The sequence below is a fragment of the Drosophila grimshawi genome, unplaced genomic scaffold, assembly GCF_018153295.1.
Source record: "Drosophila grimshawi isolate 15287-2541.00 unplaced genomic scaffold, ASM1815329v1 contig_1367, whole genome shotgun sequence".
Classification (NCBI taxonomy): Eukaryota; Metazoa; Arthropoda; class Insecta; order Diptera; family Drosophilidae; genus Drosophila; species Drosophila grimshawi.
The window spans coordinates 7825129-7839754 of record NW_025062889.1 but is presented as its reverse complement, the minus strand read 5'-3'; the positions used below and the strand labels follow the sequence as shown (position 1 = coordinate 7839754).

The following is a 14626-nucleotide window of genomic DNA, read 5'->3' as shown; positions in this document are numbered from 1 at the left end:
CGATAATGATTTAAAAAAAATTCAAAATATAGATTAAAAAAAAATGTTTTTGTTTTGATACTCTATTTTTATGAGTTTGTAAACCAAGTAAATGGCCTATCATACAATAAACTAAATATAATAGACTATATAAATATCCAGTGTTGTTGTAAATACGTTTTGCTTATATTCTAAGCAACTTTCACAGTCGAAATCATTTTTCCCACAACTTATTCACAACACAGAAATTTCCATATCTTTCTCGACACTCTTTTGTTGTTGTTGATTTTATACCCTTTCAATATCTTTCTTTTCAATGAAACCAAAACTAAGATGCTTTTTGAAATCGCAATTGAATATTGTAATGCTAAAGTAAAGTAAAGCAAAGTAATCCTAAATATAAATTCTAAATTAAAATCATCGCTCATTTCATGTCATTATTATATCATGAACAAGTTGGTATATTTTGAAATCAGACAAAAAAAAAAAAAAAAAAAACACCTCACGTAATTCCGTTTTTTGGAATCTTCGTTCGCAATTATAAACTTGTATTTTTGAGCTATTTATTAGCACACTAGTGTGTTGAGATGCCGCACCAAAAGAAAAACCAAAAATTTCGTTTTAAATTTTAAAATATTTAAAAAAATGTGAGTGACGGAACAAAGCGGATTGATACGAAAACAGAAGTAAAGTATGCGAGTTGATCTATTGAGCAGCATTAAAAAAGGGAAAAGCATCTTCAGTGTTTCACTATTGAGTTTCGCGATATCATATATTAATTCTAGACGATGTAGTTTACAATCAGACAATGGGACCCGGCGCCACCCTGGACAAACGTCGCCCGGATCTGCGTGACGAGCTTGGATATATTGCCCCACCGAACCGGAAGTTGCCACCTGTTCCAGGATCCAACTACAACACCTGCGACCGGATTAAGCGAGGTACAGTCATAAGTAAGCATCTAAATTTCCAATGCAACATTTATTAATGCCAGGACTATGCCAGCGAAGCCTCAAATAGATTTTTTCAAAAAATCTAAAAGGGCAATCACTGCGCATTGGCTGCGGCTTAGTTTTTTTCTTCCATTTACTTTGCGTACAAAATGATAAAAAAAAGAGAAGAGCAAAAAGAAAAGAGTATTTCATATTTTGCGTTGCTATTGCATAACACAAACAATGATCAAAAGGTCCCGACCTAAAGTCAATCGCATACATACAAATACAGACGTGCACACCACATCCACTCAGCAAAGCTTTATCAGATCGAAATTCTTAATGTGCTTCTTAAAGTCGCTTTTTTATAGTTTTTGAACCCATCCGAAAATACTAGTGTTATTAAATGTTGTGCTGAATTTAGATAGCTCTGAATTATTATTATTTGAATTTATATTTTATTATATATTATTTGAAATTATCCCTTGCACAACTCCAAAAATTCCCCTCCGTTTCGGTTGCTGTCGCCTGAATTGTTTACATTTTTCGTTGACTCATCGTTGATGTTGTATAAAAATTGGAAATTGGATAAAAAAAACATATATATAAAATAACACACACCTAACACAATGACACAAAATATATACAAACACGAACCGGTTCAGGCCGCGGTGGCTTGCGCTCGAACCACTCCACTTGGGATCCGCGCCGTAACCCGAATCTGTACGAGGAACTCAAAGCTCCACCAGTTCCAATGCACGGCATTGGCAATCACTATGGTCATGCCCATGGCAATGTTGAATGCCAATATAGACATCCAGGTAGGAGCTGTCCTCCAGTTTGATTTTTTCTATGTTTTCATTTTTGTATGCATCCCAATTAACTGACACACCTCAACCCTGCCACACTTAACATTTTCATTTGAAATTTGAATTGAGTTTTGAAAACCACTAACATATTGTAGTCTAACCCCGGTCGCATCGAGCTAACCACAGATACTGCATCATAGTAAGTAAAATTCCATAAGGAGAAAGCCATTGAATCTCGTACTAAAACACTAAAACAAATACAAAATACAAAGACAACAACAAACCACTCTACTATTAATGAGGAACACTTGCTAATCGTTATCTTCTTTCACGAAGGCATGGAAGATGAGATCTGCCCCTATGCTACGTTCCATCTGCTTGGCTTCCGCGAGGAAATGGATCCCACCAAGGCAATGAACTTCCAGACCTTCCCACACCAGAATGGACACACCCCAGTTCCCGGACATGCCGGCACTATGCTGCCTCCTGGTCATCCTGGACACGTACACTCCCGCTCCGGATCCCAATCGATGCCACGTGCCAATCGCTACCAACGCAAGAATAGTCAGGGTGGTCAGTCTTCGATCTATACACCAGCACCCGAATATGATGATCCCGCCAACTGTGCCGAAGAAGATCAATACGTAAGTGCTATTTTGAAGGAATATCTTAACTACTTACAGACTTCTTATCGACTTTTTACCCACTGTTGCCCACAGCGTCGCTACACTCGTGTCAACTCTCAGGGCGGCAGTTTGTACTCTGGCCCCGGACCCGAATACGATGACCCCGCCAACTGTGCACCAGAGGAGGATCAGTATGGCTCTCAGTATGGCGGTCCCTATGGACAACCCTACGATCACTATGGTTCTCGCGGTTCCATGGGTCGTCGCAGCATTGGTAAGAAAACGGAGAAATGGAGAATTAGATGTTTAAATAATTTGTGATAACTCTAGGTTCAGCACGCAATCCTGGCAATGGTTCACCTGAACCACCACCACCACCACCACGTAATCATGACATGAGCAACTCCTCATTCAACGACTCCAAGGAGAGCAACGAGATCTCAGAGGCCGAATGCGATCGCGATCATGGACCACGTGGCAACTATGGCGGTAAGTTTTTGATAAACAGTTGAACGATGACCCCATTGAAAACGTGCCCTAAGTTGATCATTCCAAACATATTTTACAAATATTTGATATGCTAAATTGAGTATTCATCAATTTTTAACACGACCATTCGCAATCTTCTTGATTTCATTTTTCAAAATTTGTTAACACTATTGAAATAATAAAATCTATCAGAAGACTCCAATGAGGGTGAGTGATGTGAATGCAAATCACAAATCGAGTTGATATAATGTTCATAGTGAATTTTAAATTCCCCTTTGAACTCACCTCATTCTTCGTACTTATCGAAAAAGTCTCATGAAACACCCCAAAGATCTCATATCAGGAATGTTCTCATTCTTCATTCTTCCCTCATTGTATCATTCACGTGTCATTTTGAAGACAGTTCTTCGCAACCAATATTCATGCTGTGTTTTGCTAAAGTTTTACAACAATATATTTATTTGTTTTATTATTTATAAATATTTTTTATGTTTCTATTGTGTTAAAGAGATTAACTTTGGTTTTGGTTCTCAAATTGATTTAAGTTTGAGTTTTAGCTGCACAATTAAATACACACCATTTCATTTCATGAAGCGCACACTGCCCAAAGGATTATTGGGTTTATTTTACAGCACTATTCAATGTTTTATGTTTTGTATCTAATATCGGATTTAAGCTTAATTTTAATCGATTTCCATAAAATCTCATAGCGTTCATTTCATTGAGTTTCATGTGTTTAGAAATTCGCATGTGTCCGACTAGAAACTTGTTTGGTTTTTAGAAAAACAATAAGTTAGATATATAAGAAGCATATTTTTACCACACCATTTTTACAAAACAATTTCCGCACGTAAACTCAATATGGAATATAATATTTTTTTTTTTTATGAAAGTGTTTATTTGAAATTTCAATTTTCGTTTTCTTTCCATTTTCTTTTACATTCTATGATATTCTAAACCAATATATATAACTACTTTCGGTTGCTCAATTTAATTTTTGGGGTTCTTAAACACAAAATTTCTATCGCAAATATGTCGAATACAAAAACAAAAAAAAATATACAAAACAGCTGTAAAAAGATCACCACAACCGAAAGATCAACGCACCACCGAAGAAATGCGTAAATTGATTGAGAGGTAAGAAATGAGTACAAACACACTGAACTTATGCTCACACTTATGGTATAACAAGTTAAACAGTATAATAAATAATTTAAAAATTGCACAGAAAATACAATTAAATGTTGCGCACTTGTGTAATTAAATTCAATTATGAACTCACTGCGTTTGCAAGAGACACAATTTAACATACATTAACTAAGTACACAAATTTTCAACGAATTTGAACTCAAATTTATTTATAATTCTGATTCTAGCAGTATTTGTAACTTAGTTGAATAATTTCTGTGCAATTTTAAATGCGCCAAGATGAACTTAATAATTTTACAGCTACTAACTCTGACCATTTTTTGTATTTTTTTCATTTAAAAAATAATAATTCTGGTTAAATAATGGTTGATTAACAAACTGACTAACTTAGTCGCAGGCAATTGTAAGTTTTAAACTAAGTTAAGTTTTGTAACTAAATGTCGACGCTTTTGCATGTCCTGGGCGCAATTACATCCTTGTAAATACAGGCCTATAACTAAATGTGCATGTCTATCTATAATCAATAACTATCTTATAATCAATAATGCTTTTAATTTGTCTATTTATTTTACTTATTGTCGATTCTATTATATATGATTTGATTTTTGATTTGATTGAAAGCAAATCACAGTTGAGTGTTTCGAAACGTACCCAAAGCATTTTATCATTTGATAAACTTTTCAATTTACATAGCATACTCGTATATTAATCAACAGGCTTTAAATGATACTCTACACTGTATGAATACATACATATATATATGTCTAACAGTTTCCAGCAGCTTGGCGCTTGGTCTTGGCTTGCCACATACACAAAAAAAAAACAAAGAACAAAAAAGAAAACAACAAAATGAGGCACCCAATTCCAAAACACGCCTGAGAGCAAATAAAAATACAAAAGAAGGCGTAATTATGAAGCAATGCTTTGGTTGCAGATAAAGCCTACAATAATTTTTATTAATATATGTCTATTAAATAGATACATGTATACCTTTTGTAATATATTTTAACTAATCCCCAAACAGAAACGAAGCCGGCCCAAAACAACTCCAACTCCAACAAACAAATGGCGCAGGATTCACAGCCTACGATACTATGGCAGTGTAATTTGTAAGCGAATTGCGGTGGGCGTGGCATTTTAGCTTAGTGTTTCAAGTCAATGAAGTGCGTGGGAGTTGAATGACACACACACACACACCCTCACACACACACACATGCAAACATTAAACACAGTCACACACAGACACACAAATGCAGATGAAAACATCACAAAGAAGTAAGAAACGCATATAGCGCATACATAAATACATATATACAATTATTAACTATTTCAAGTATTTATAAACGAAATTTAAAAGCATACTTATATGCATAAATACTCACACATACGCATACATACGTATGTATGGAAATACTAAAAGCGCATTAAGAAATACCAAACAAAAGTGTTTGGTTGCAGCCAAATGCAAATCAATTTTTGCATTTACACTTTAAAACTTGAAAAGAAACGAAAAGAAAACAAAAAAAAACTAAAAACAAATAATACAAATTTAATTGTGTAATTTTTAATATTGTATTTTAGTTCGTAAGTCAAGCAGAACTACCAAAATATCAAAAGCATGCAAGAGCTGCCCAAATACATAAGAAAATGCGTATCTATATATGTATTTCTTATGTATATATATATATTTCGTAAGATTCTTTCAATTTGATTTTTTGCCATTTATGCCAAAAGCATGAACTCTTTGCGGTAGCTTAAGTCAAAGTCATAATATTATTGTAATTGATAGATATTGTTTAATTTGTCTGGTCTGCAAATCCTATAACAACGAGTATATACTGTACTCGATTGATTTTTGTATTCAATGGAATCAAAACCCAGCGCATGTTTGAGTTTTGCATTTTGTTGACTTTGCGTTGACTTGTGATCATTTAATTTTTAGCATTGTGTGAGTCAATACTTTATTGGTACTCGATTATATAATTATTTTTATACAACGTAAACTTAGAATTTTTAATTATTTTTTTCTTTTTACAATGCGCTTCCAAAAGAACAAAAAAGAAATAAATAAAAACAGACATAACTAAAGCCAAACTAATTTGTTCAATGCACAATCGCATTAATTTATGCAGAAATTATATATTAGCAAAAAAAAAACCATTTAGTCACAACCTCTAAATTGTATTATACAAAAACGTCCCAAGCGCACTTTTTTTAATTTTTTAATTTATTTACTGTTCGATTCTGCACATCAGTTATACGCAGTTCAAGCTTTAAGACAAACTGAAATTTATATTGTGCATAAACCGATTTCAACTATTGTCAGATATTTATTTAAGCTTTTTAAATTTGTTCGCTAAATACATATATATATTTTTTATTGAATCTTTTGTGTGATTTTTTATTTTTCTGCATTTTGTTTGAATATCATTTTCAGCCAGTCCTGTAAATTTGGGAGTCATTTTCAAAACTCAAAGACTGAACTATGCAAATTTATAATGCCATAAATGTTTAACAACATATGTAATTACAAGAGTTTTACAGAACACAACATTTGCTCAAATCGTAGAAATAGCAAAGCAATTGAGGTGGCTCCTACTATTTAACAGGTCGTCATCGTTAATAAAATTACGAACCAACGTTGGATTATTTATCATTTTGTCGTACAGTATATAATTTCTTAAATAAAACTTTATTTACATTATGTGTTACAGTTTTCACATTTTGCAATCTTAATTTGTGTTTTCCTTGAACATTTCTATATACATACACTATAACCCCCTACCTAGGTATACCGATTTTATATATGAATGTAGTGTTGTGAAGAAAATATTGCTTATATATATTATGGGAAACTTATATAAACGTACTACAAATTTTTATGGTAAACGAACTACAAATATTACATAGAGTTTAGTGAAAAAGCATTTAATTAATATATACATATATACGATATACAAACTCAAACTTCAAAAATCGAAGCAAAGAACAACTCACAAATTTTCAAGTAATTCAGATAGCAACCCAAAACCGTTGGATTTCAAAAATTGTAACGAGAAAACCTTAGATAACACGAAAAATACACTTAACTAAACACTTAACAATTTTCGGCAAATCAAAATCAAAAAAAAAATTATTCAACTAAAATATTATACAACAAAAAGAAAAACAAAATAAATTTTTGACATTTGGAAACAACAAATCTTGGAGTTGCGTAACGTAGGCTAAGAAATATTCACATAAATTAAAATACATCGTGCATTTTTCATATTTATCATGCATATTGAATCGTCTGCTTTATAATATGTATTGCTTGCTTTTTGTGTTGCTTGAAACAAATATAGAAAAATAAACGAAAAGAAACACACAAAAAAAAAGCAGTGAAAATATTCATTAAGCATAACTTAATCGACCCTATTTTGTAATTATTTAGCATTAAACATGCATAAAAACATACAAACAAATTTTCTACTTAACTTTACTTAAAACGCATAAATCAAAATGACATTTCCATTGCATTAAAAAGCGAAAAGAAAAGCAAACATTAAGAAAAAGAAACGACAACATTCAACTTCAACGCACATCACATTAGGGACGCGAACTAAGCAACTAAAAAAATTAAAAAAACAAAAACATTAAAACAGAATTAACAATTTAAACATAAGCAACAAACAGTTTAAAACGCATACTAATCACTCGCTCCTTCTTAGCCGAACAAATATTAATCGTATATCATAAATACATACATATTACGTATGGGAAGAGATTAAAAAATATCCAAAGATTCAAATTCGTAATCCTTAAGCGCAACATTATAAAAAACAAAAAACAAAAACAAACTAAACGAATACTTACAAAATATGTGTATTACTAATTACAAATTACAAAACATATATATATGTATTAACTATATATTAATATTGAATGTATTGAATTGACAAGGAACATTTACTCACCAAGGTACCACACACACCAACACACACATTCACACACACACACATACTCCCGTCAATAACATGAATATCACTTGCAATCCATTCGTAAGATCGAGTTGACATCTTGGTCACATTACGTAACAAATACCAATACACACAGCAACTACACACCAACACACACCTACAGCAAGCAAAGCTAAATTTGTCAGTTTCAGTGTCATTAAATTCAAGCAAAACAACAACAAAAACTAAATAAATGCCAATCTATGTTGGATAAAACAAAACTAAATGTGTCACTACTCTATGATCAGCTTTTGTAACGTAGTAGGAAACAATTCAGTCAGGCATAAACGAACACCAAATACCCTGTTTGGTGTGTGGTCAAAGCCGACAACTAAATTCAAAAATAACCTATGCGCCATCTATGTGTCAATATTGTTGGTTGGTGTACGTGATAAAGTGATGCGAACATGGTGTGTAAAATTCCCCATGTTTTTTTAAATATTATATACTATATAATATTTATATATTATATTTCAGTGTTTTAATATTAATTTTGTAGGTTGAGCTTTAAATTTTCTTCAGTTTCATCAAAATTTCAATCCTAGAATTCCATCTAAAACACTCTTACTTATTAAAAGTCGAACTCTTCTGTCTTCAATTTTCCAATATTTGATTATTAATACAACAAATACTTAAGTGACCACCAACAAAATATTTCAATATTCAACAATTGAATAACGCAAACACGGTATGAAAACAATACCCCGATCTGATGGCTCTGCGGGTAGGGGTTTTTGGGCAGCGCCTAGAACGCATTTGAAATTGGGTGTGTCCCTAATGCGGCACTGAGGCGAAAAGTTCAACAGGCTGCACCACTAAATCAACAAAGAGAAAACCACAAAATGCCGATAAGGGCCTGTATAATACACAGAGCCAGCTCACCCAGCCAGGACAGGAAGCCAACTGACCCCCATATAGTAAGTATGTATATAAGTAAGAATAACCATTGGGACTGGAACTGGGACTGGGACTGGGACTGAGGCAAGCGACACACCAGCTAAACAAACAAATGGTTCACATTAATATCAACGGCAGCAAAAACGTGGAAAATTTGTTTACGAAAACGAAGTATGAGCAGAAGAGGGAATAGGAGCAGGAGCAAAAGCGGGAGCAGGCGCAGGAGCGGGGGAGCTACAACTCGGCCACTTTGCAGGCTTCAATTTTGTTGCTATTTGGCTGGCTCAAACAAGCAGGGGTAGACTCCACCGCTCCCCGGAGATCCTAGGGGTTGCTGTCGCTAAATGCGGCCTCCAAAATGGATATGCGTTGACAACAACGAATATTTTTGTTGTTGTTGTTGTTGTTTTTGTTGGCATCGTGCTGCCGAATGCACAGTAAACATGCAAGGGAAGGCAAAGCGAAGCATTTCGAGTGCAAAGTTGGGGAAACTATGTCAACGTTGCTCTGGCTACCCAATGTACAATACTAGTTCCACCTTAATTGGGGCTGTGGCTCGCTCTGGTCTCTGGACTTGTTTTTTGGGCCCGACATTACTGCTACCTCCATGCTCCAGCGCCTGTCCCTTCAAATGGATTTCACTGTTGGCGACGTGCAATTTAAATAGCTTATCAATTTTAATACTCAATTATGGCAGATAACATAAATTGCGATTCCGCCCCGTCTCAAATAAATACTTTCTTTGTCCGACCCGCCCATATCCGGGCATTCTTTTCAATGTGCTTCGTGTGTCACGAATTTAGGCTCACAAACTTACAAAGTATACTAAATGCTTAATGATTTTTTTTAGATTTTACTTTTGGCTACTTTGTCTTCCTACAACGATTTCTTTGCAGGTTGCTGTTTGCCATAGGTTGCTGTATTGACTAAATTGTCCTCGAGCAGAATTATGCTGCATACTTTTAAGGGTACAGGCGACGAAATGGAGCGTTCAAGTCGCAAGGATTTGCAAGTCGAGGACATGCGGATAGTTCTTAAAATGTTCACTTTTCATTTCGTAGTAAGGAACCTGTATAATTATATGTAAAAGAATAAAGAATATCAAGCATCACAATAAGTTATATTCATTCTACTATTATTATAGGAGCAAATAAGGAGAAAATTATTGCATACTTGTGGGCTTTAAAGTAATTGTGATGTGAATAATTTGTGCAAAACTAATTGCATACTTCTAGGTTATGTTGAAATTGCGAGCATGGCCCCCAACATTGTACAAAACAAGCTCTAACTCGGCCAAATCCTTACAGATTTTTTAAAGACATGGTACATTAGAATCACAAACAGCAACTCTATTGAACTGCATTCAAAGAAGATGGGGTCATCAAAGAACGCAAACATTTCACACGCCTCGTGAACGAAAATGTTTCGAAATCACAAAATCCTTATTTTCTCGGAAATTGCAAAACCGATTTGTAAGTCCTATATTTGAAATAATCTTAATTAAGCTAATAATAAGAGTCATAAAGCTAACATCATAACGTTAATTCTATATTTTAATTAAAATTTCACATGTCTATTCAAGAATTAGTAGCCTTAAGTGGTTGAGAAAATATCATCTTCCACTGTAATAAACATGTTATAAGAGTAATAATAGAAACTGTCATTTCGCATTATTAGTATTCTCATTCCAAGATTTAATCATTTATATAACAATTTGTATATTTACGTGTCAATAATATTGGTGACAATTAATTGAATCTAAAGGTATCCACAGCCAGTCATAAAAGTAGCGTTTTTAATGACTTTGGCAAATAAATTAACGGGCATTTAAAAGAAAACAAAAGCAATCGAATAAAACAAAACTGAAGCCTAGCGCTGACTGTCATTTTATGGATGCTCGAAAGCAAAAGCTGCGAATTGCGAGTGGCAACTGTTGTTACTTGAAAAAGGCCAACTCCATTTGGTGCTTTTGTTTGTCTTATTTTATTTGCTCGTGCTGCATTCGGGTCTAGGGTAGTTAAAGTTTATCTACACTCATTTGGCGTGTTTGTGTTTTTCAACCCATAAACCTACTTTACGGCCACATAAGTTAATAAACTTTTTGCTGTTGTTGTTGCCCATTGTTTTGTGTTGCTGCCTTTTGTTTGCCATATCGATTTTCTATTTTATTTCACTTAATGTTTTCAACGGTTTCCCAATTTCTCAATCAGTCACAAAATCAAATAGCAACATTTATAATACCGAAAATGAACCTAAAGCCAATAAGAAGTCCAATTCCAATAAGTAAACTAATTATTTGGACGAAACTCTTAAGATATCTTATAATATCTAAAATTGACCAAAGACCAGAGTTTAAGAATTGAATAGTAACAGAAAAGTGCTAAAAAAAAATAGACAACACAAATCATGGCCTCCAAACAGTTGTTGTTTGTGTAGCTGGCTATGTTTGTCTATTTTTGAAACAGCAAACAAATTATGAGAATGAAAACAAGCGACTTACACCTACACTATACTATATACTGAAAATAGGTATGTATGTATATAGTATATACTAGCAGTGACACACTCGTATATAAATTGTATTGTACTATCTATAGATTGCTTAAGTATTTTGTGATTTTTCTTAATCATCATAAATTTGAGTTAGTTTTACCGAGACATTTGGCAGTTGGCCACCAGCAAGACGACAAGAACTTTCCCAACCGACGGAAACATCAATAAATTAGAAATGTTAAACTCAATGGTTTTTTTAGGTGGGCGTCTAGCAGCGTCGCCAGGGGTGGGTGGCGGGTGGGGGGTGATGAGGGGATGGAGACAAGGCCCACAAACTTATTGTCTGCGTGTTGCGGCATCAGAATTTGTGCTTCTCCTTGGTCTGCCTGTTGCCATAATTCTAGGCATTTAATGGCCGCCTTCTGCTCGAGTGGCATTGAAGATACCGTTACCCAAGCTCTGAGTTATGTGCTGGGGGATGCAAAGGCATTTTAAAGGGGGTGTGGCACACCCTGCCGAATGGTGGATGATTACCAAACGGATGCTGCGCATGACGCAAATCTAAGCATTCGGTTTTTGCAAGGGATGCGAGGCCATTTTGTAATAATACATTGGTATATATGTATAGATATATATATATAGATATATATATAGAGATGTTGCCATTTTATTGTGAATGTCCGTTGCTAACTTAGGAAGTAACTCCACTACGTTTATCATTAAACACATATGCGTTTTACTGATTCATCAAGTTGATAATAATATACACTAAAAATTAACAGTTTGCTGTCTAATAAAACAGCAAGGAGTCAAACTAGATCCGCCCCACCATTTCATAGAATGCCGTTGACATAATAAAACATATTCATAGTTCGTGTCTAAGTGTAATTTAATAAATTAGTGCTTATGCTGTTGAGTCTTCGTTTTGTGAAATTATTTTAGAACTCATGTAACAAGCTACATACCTACATACATTCTAGTAATTAGCACCTTTGCTATAGTTGCCCTAGTTAAATGGATTGTTAAATTCTGCGTTTAAGTTTAAGCGAAAATCTTTCGAAATAAACCTAATCACTAATTAACAAAAGTACGCGAAATACCAGCAAGTTGGCAACACTCTTACGACAATAAGTCGATTGGTTGCGAGTTATATTTAGAATATAGAGCTATTACTTTCTAATTTCCAAATAAAAGCAGAAGATGTGAAATAAATGAACAACAAATGAAATGAATGAATATAAGCGAGTAGTCAATGTATGGTATGAGCTGTGATTAATTATACAAATATGTGCGTACTTGTGTACGATATACTTTCTGAGATAAGCTGCAAAATTCGCACATTACTCACAATATATCTTTTATATATCAACAATATACTATATATGTATGTATGTGTATACAATTTAAGCTAATTCGAGCGCACAGTTCTATGCATGTTGCAGGCAAACGTCATCGTGTCACTCACAACTAACACGCCAGCTCACCCCATCCTTTTGGGCAGCACTTTCAACACACCCACATAACACACACACAGAGTCACACACACTCACATTCACAGAGCGATATGAAAGCGACGCGCCGCCAATTAACGTAATTAAATGATGCGCACATAGTCGAGCATAGCAAACACTTGACTACTCCTAGTGGAGGACTAAAGCCCACACACATACAAACACAATAGCACACTCACTGGGTGTGTGTGTGTGTGTGTGTGTAATGGGACATCCTTTGCTTAATTAATTTGGGACATGACATTTTGTTTCAGTTTTCCTCTTGCATTTATCGTTCATGTTGTTGCTATCTCATTTAATGTTTCAATTGGGAGTTGGGGGCCAACTTCGCAGTCGCCCATGGCAACATCATGGAACCAATCAACAATATAGTCCCACCAACAACGACAACGAAAATGATCGGTCGATTATGTCACAGGATGTACACGGAAGCCGCACAACAACAAACAGGAAACCAACAAAGAGTCGCTGGCAAAAGTAAAAGCTGAAATGCAAATAAGCAAATGTAATGTAATAAAATGTGTGTCATTAAGCAGCCATAACTGTCATCGACTAAACAAAGTGGATCCTTGGCCAAGGCACAACTCTATTGAAGTGAAAAAGAACTCTGCAAAGGCAACGCTGCGTATACGCAATTTCACATGCTAACAATTTTCACATTTGGAGGGGGCAATTAAAGCCAAACACTTTTCTAAATTTCCCAGTGGAGCCCACCCCTTTCTGCCCCTCCCACTTGGCTTATTTGTTCACCTTTTATTTTCACTTTGCATGACCAAAAATTATGCTAATCATGGCTAATCGGACATTCTGGCGAATATTCGTTTGTGCAGCGTACACTTCAAATTTTATGAAGCTTTGGAACTGCTTTTTGCGGCTACACATTTAATTACCGCTATTTGCTGGATGTTGCCAGTTCTAGGGGGTCATTAAGTGCGCAACGACACACTCTCTCTCTCTCTCTCTCTCTCTCTTTGTGTGCCCTTGCAGCAACGGGCACATTTCATAATTTTTATATGCCACGCATTAATTAAACTAATTAAGGCAATTTCGCCAGCACTTAAAGAACGGGCTAAGTCCAACTGTGAGCTGGCAGGAGACACCAAACACCAAATACCAAACAGCAAACAGCAAACACCACGTGTCCATTGACAGAAGAAGATTATTATTATTCTGCAAGACCAATTTTGTAGAACCCATCTCCGCTCACATGACCTATTTTTGGAAGACGATCCGTCATTCGCAAAATACAAGCTGGCACAGGGTCGACAACTTCAACAAGGTTGAACAACAAGGAGCTCCAGCGCCGACAGAAGTGCCGCAGAATATGCAAAACAAACGAAATAAATTCAAATGCGTTTTGCTGGCGTTTCTCGTAAATGTATGCCAACTAAAATTAATTACAGGCAATAACGTCATTCCTGTCCGGCTGTGCTTTTTGCCAGGATCAAGCACAGACAGACGACAGAGTGAGTGAGCTGGTCGGCATTTATGGGCTCGACATTTGCCAAAAACAATCGGACCTCAGCCGCGCGACAGAATCAAGCTGAATTACGAGCTACGCCAAATAGAAATAAGTGCGACACACTTTTAGGCGCCGCGGCCAGAAGCCAGCAGTAAAACAATTGCGTGTATTTGGGCGATTAACATGATATGCGGAAATTTCTGTACTGCAACAAAGCACACACAAACACATAAACACACACACACACGCATATACACAACAAATGCAAATACTTTGAATGT

The 14626-nt window shown here is 35.1% G+C and overlaps 1 protein-coding gene across 1 annotated transcript in view; it reads left to right on the top strand.

The window, feature by feature from the left end:
- LOC6559127 (Down syndrome cell adhesion molecule-like protein Dscam2) overlaps positions 1–5327 on the top strand; it is a 67518-nt gene extending 62191 nt beyond the window's left edge. The window contains exons 18-26 of the mRNA XM_043214607.1: positions 765–920; positions 1577–1732; positions 2057–2364; positions 2440–2620; positions 2677–2835; positions 3028–3042; positions 3906–3972; positions 4376–4387; positions 5009–5327. Of these exons, the coding sequence (XP_043070542.1) occupies positions 765–920; positions 1577–1732; positions 2057–2364; positions 2440–2620; positions 2677–2835; positions 3028–3042; positions 3906–3972; positions 4376–4387; positions 5009–5090 (1136 nt within the window). The 3' untranslated portion in view covers positions 5091–5327. The remainder of the gene's footprint in view (positions 1–764; positions 921–1576; positions 1733–2056; positions 2365–2439; positions 2621–2676; positions 2836–3027; positions 3043–3905; positions 3973–4375; positions 4388–5008) is intronic.
- Positions 5328–14626: the final 9299 nt, after the last annotated feature.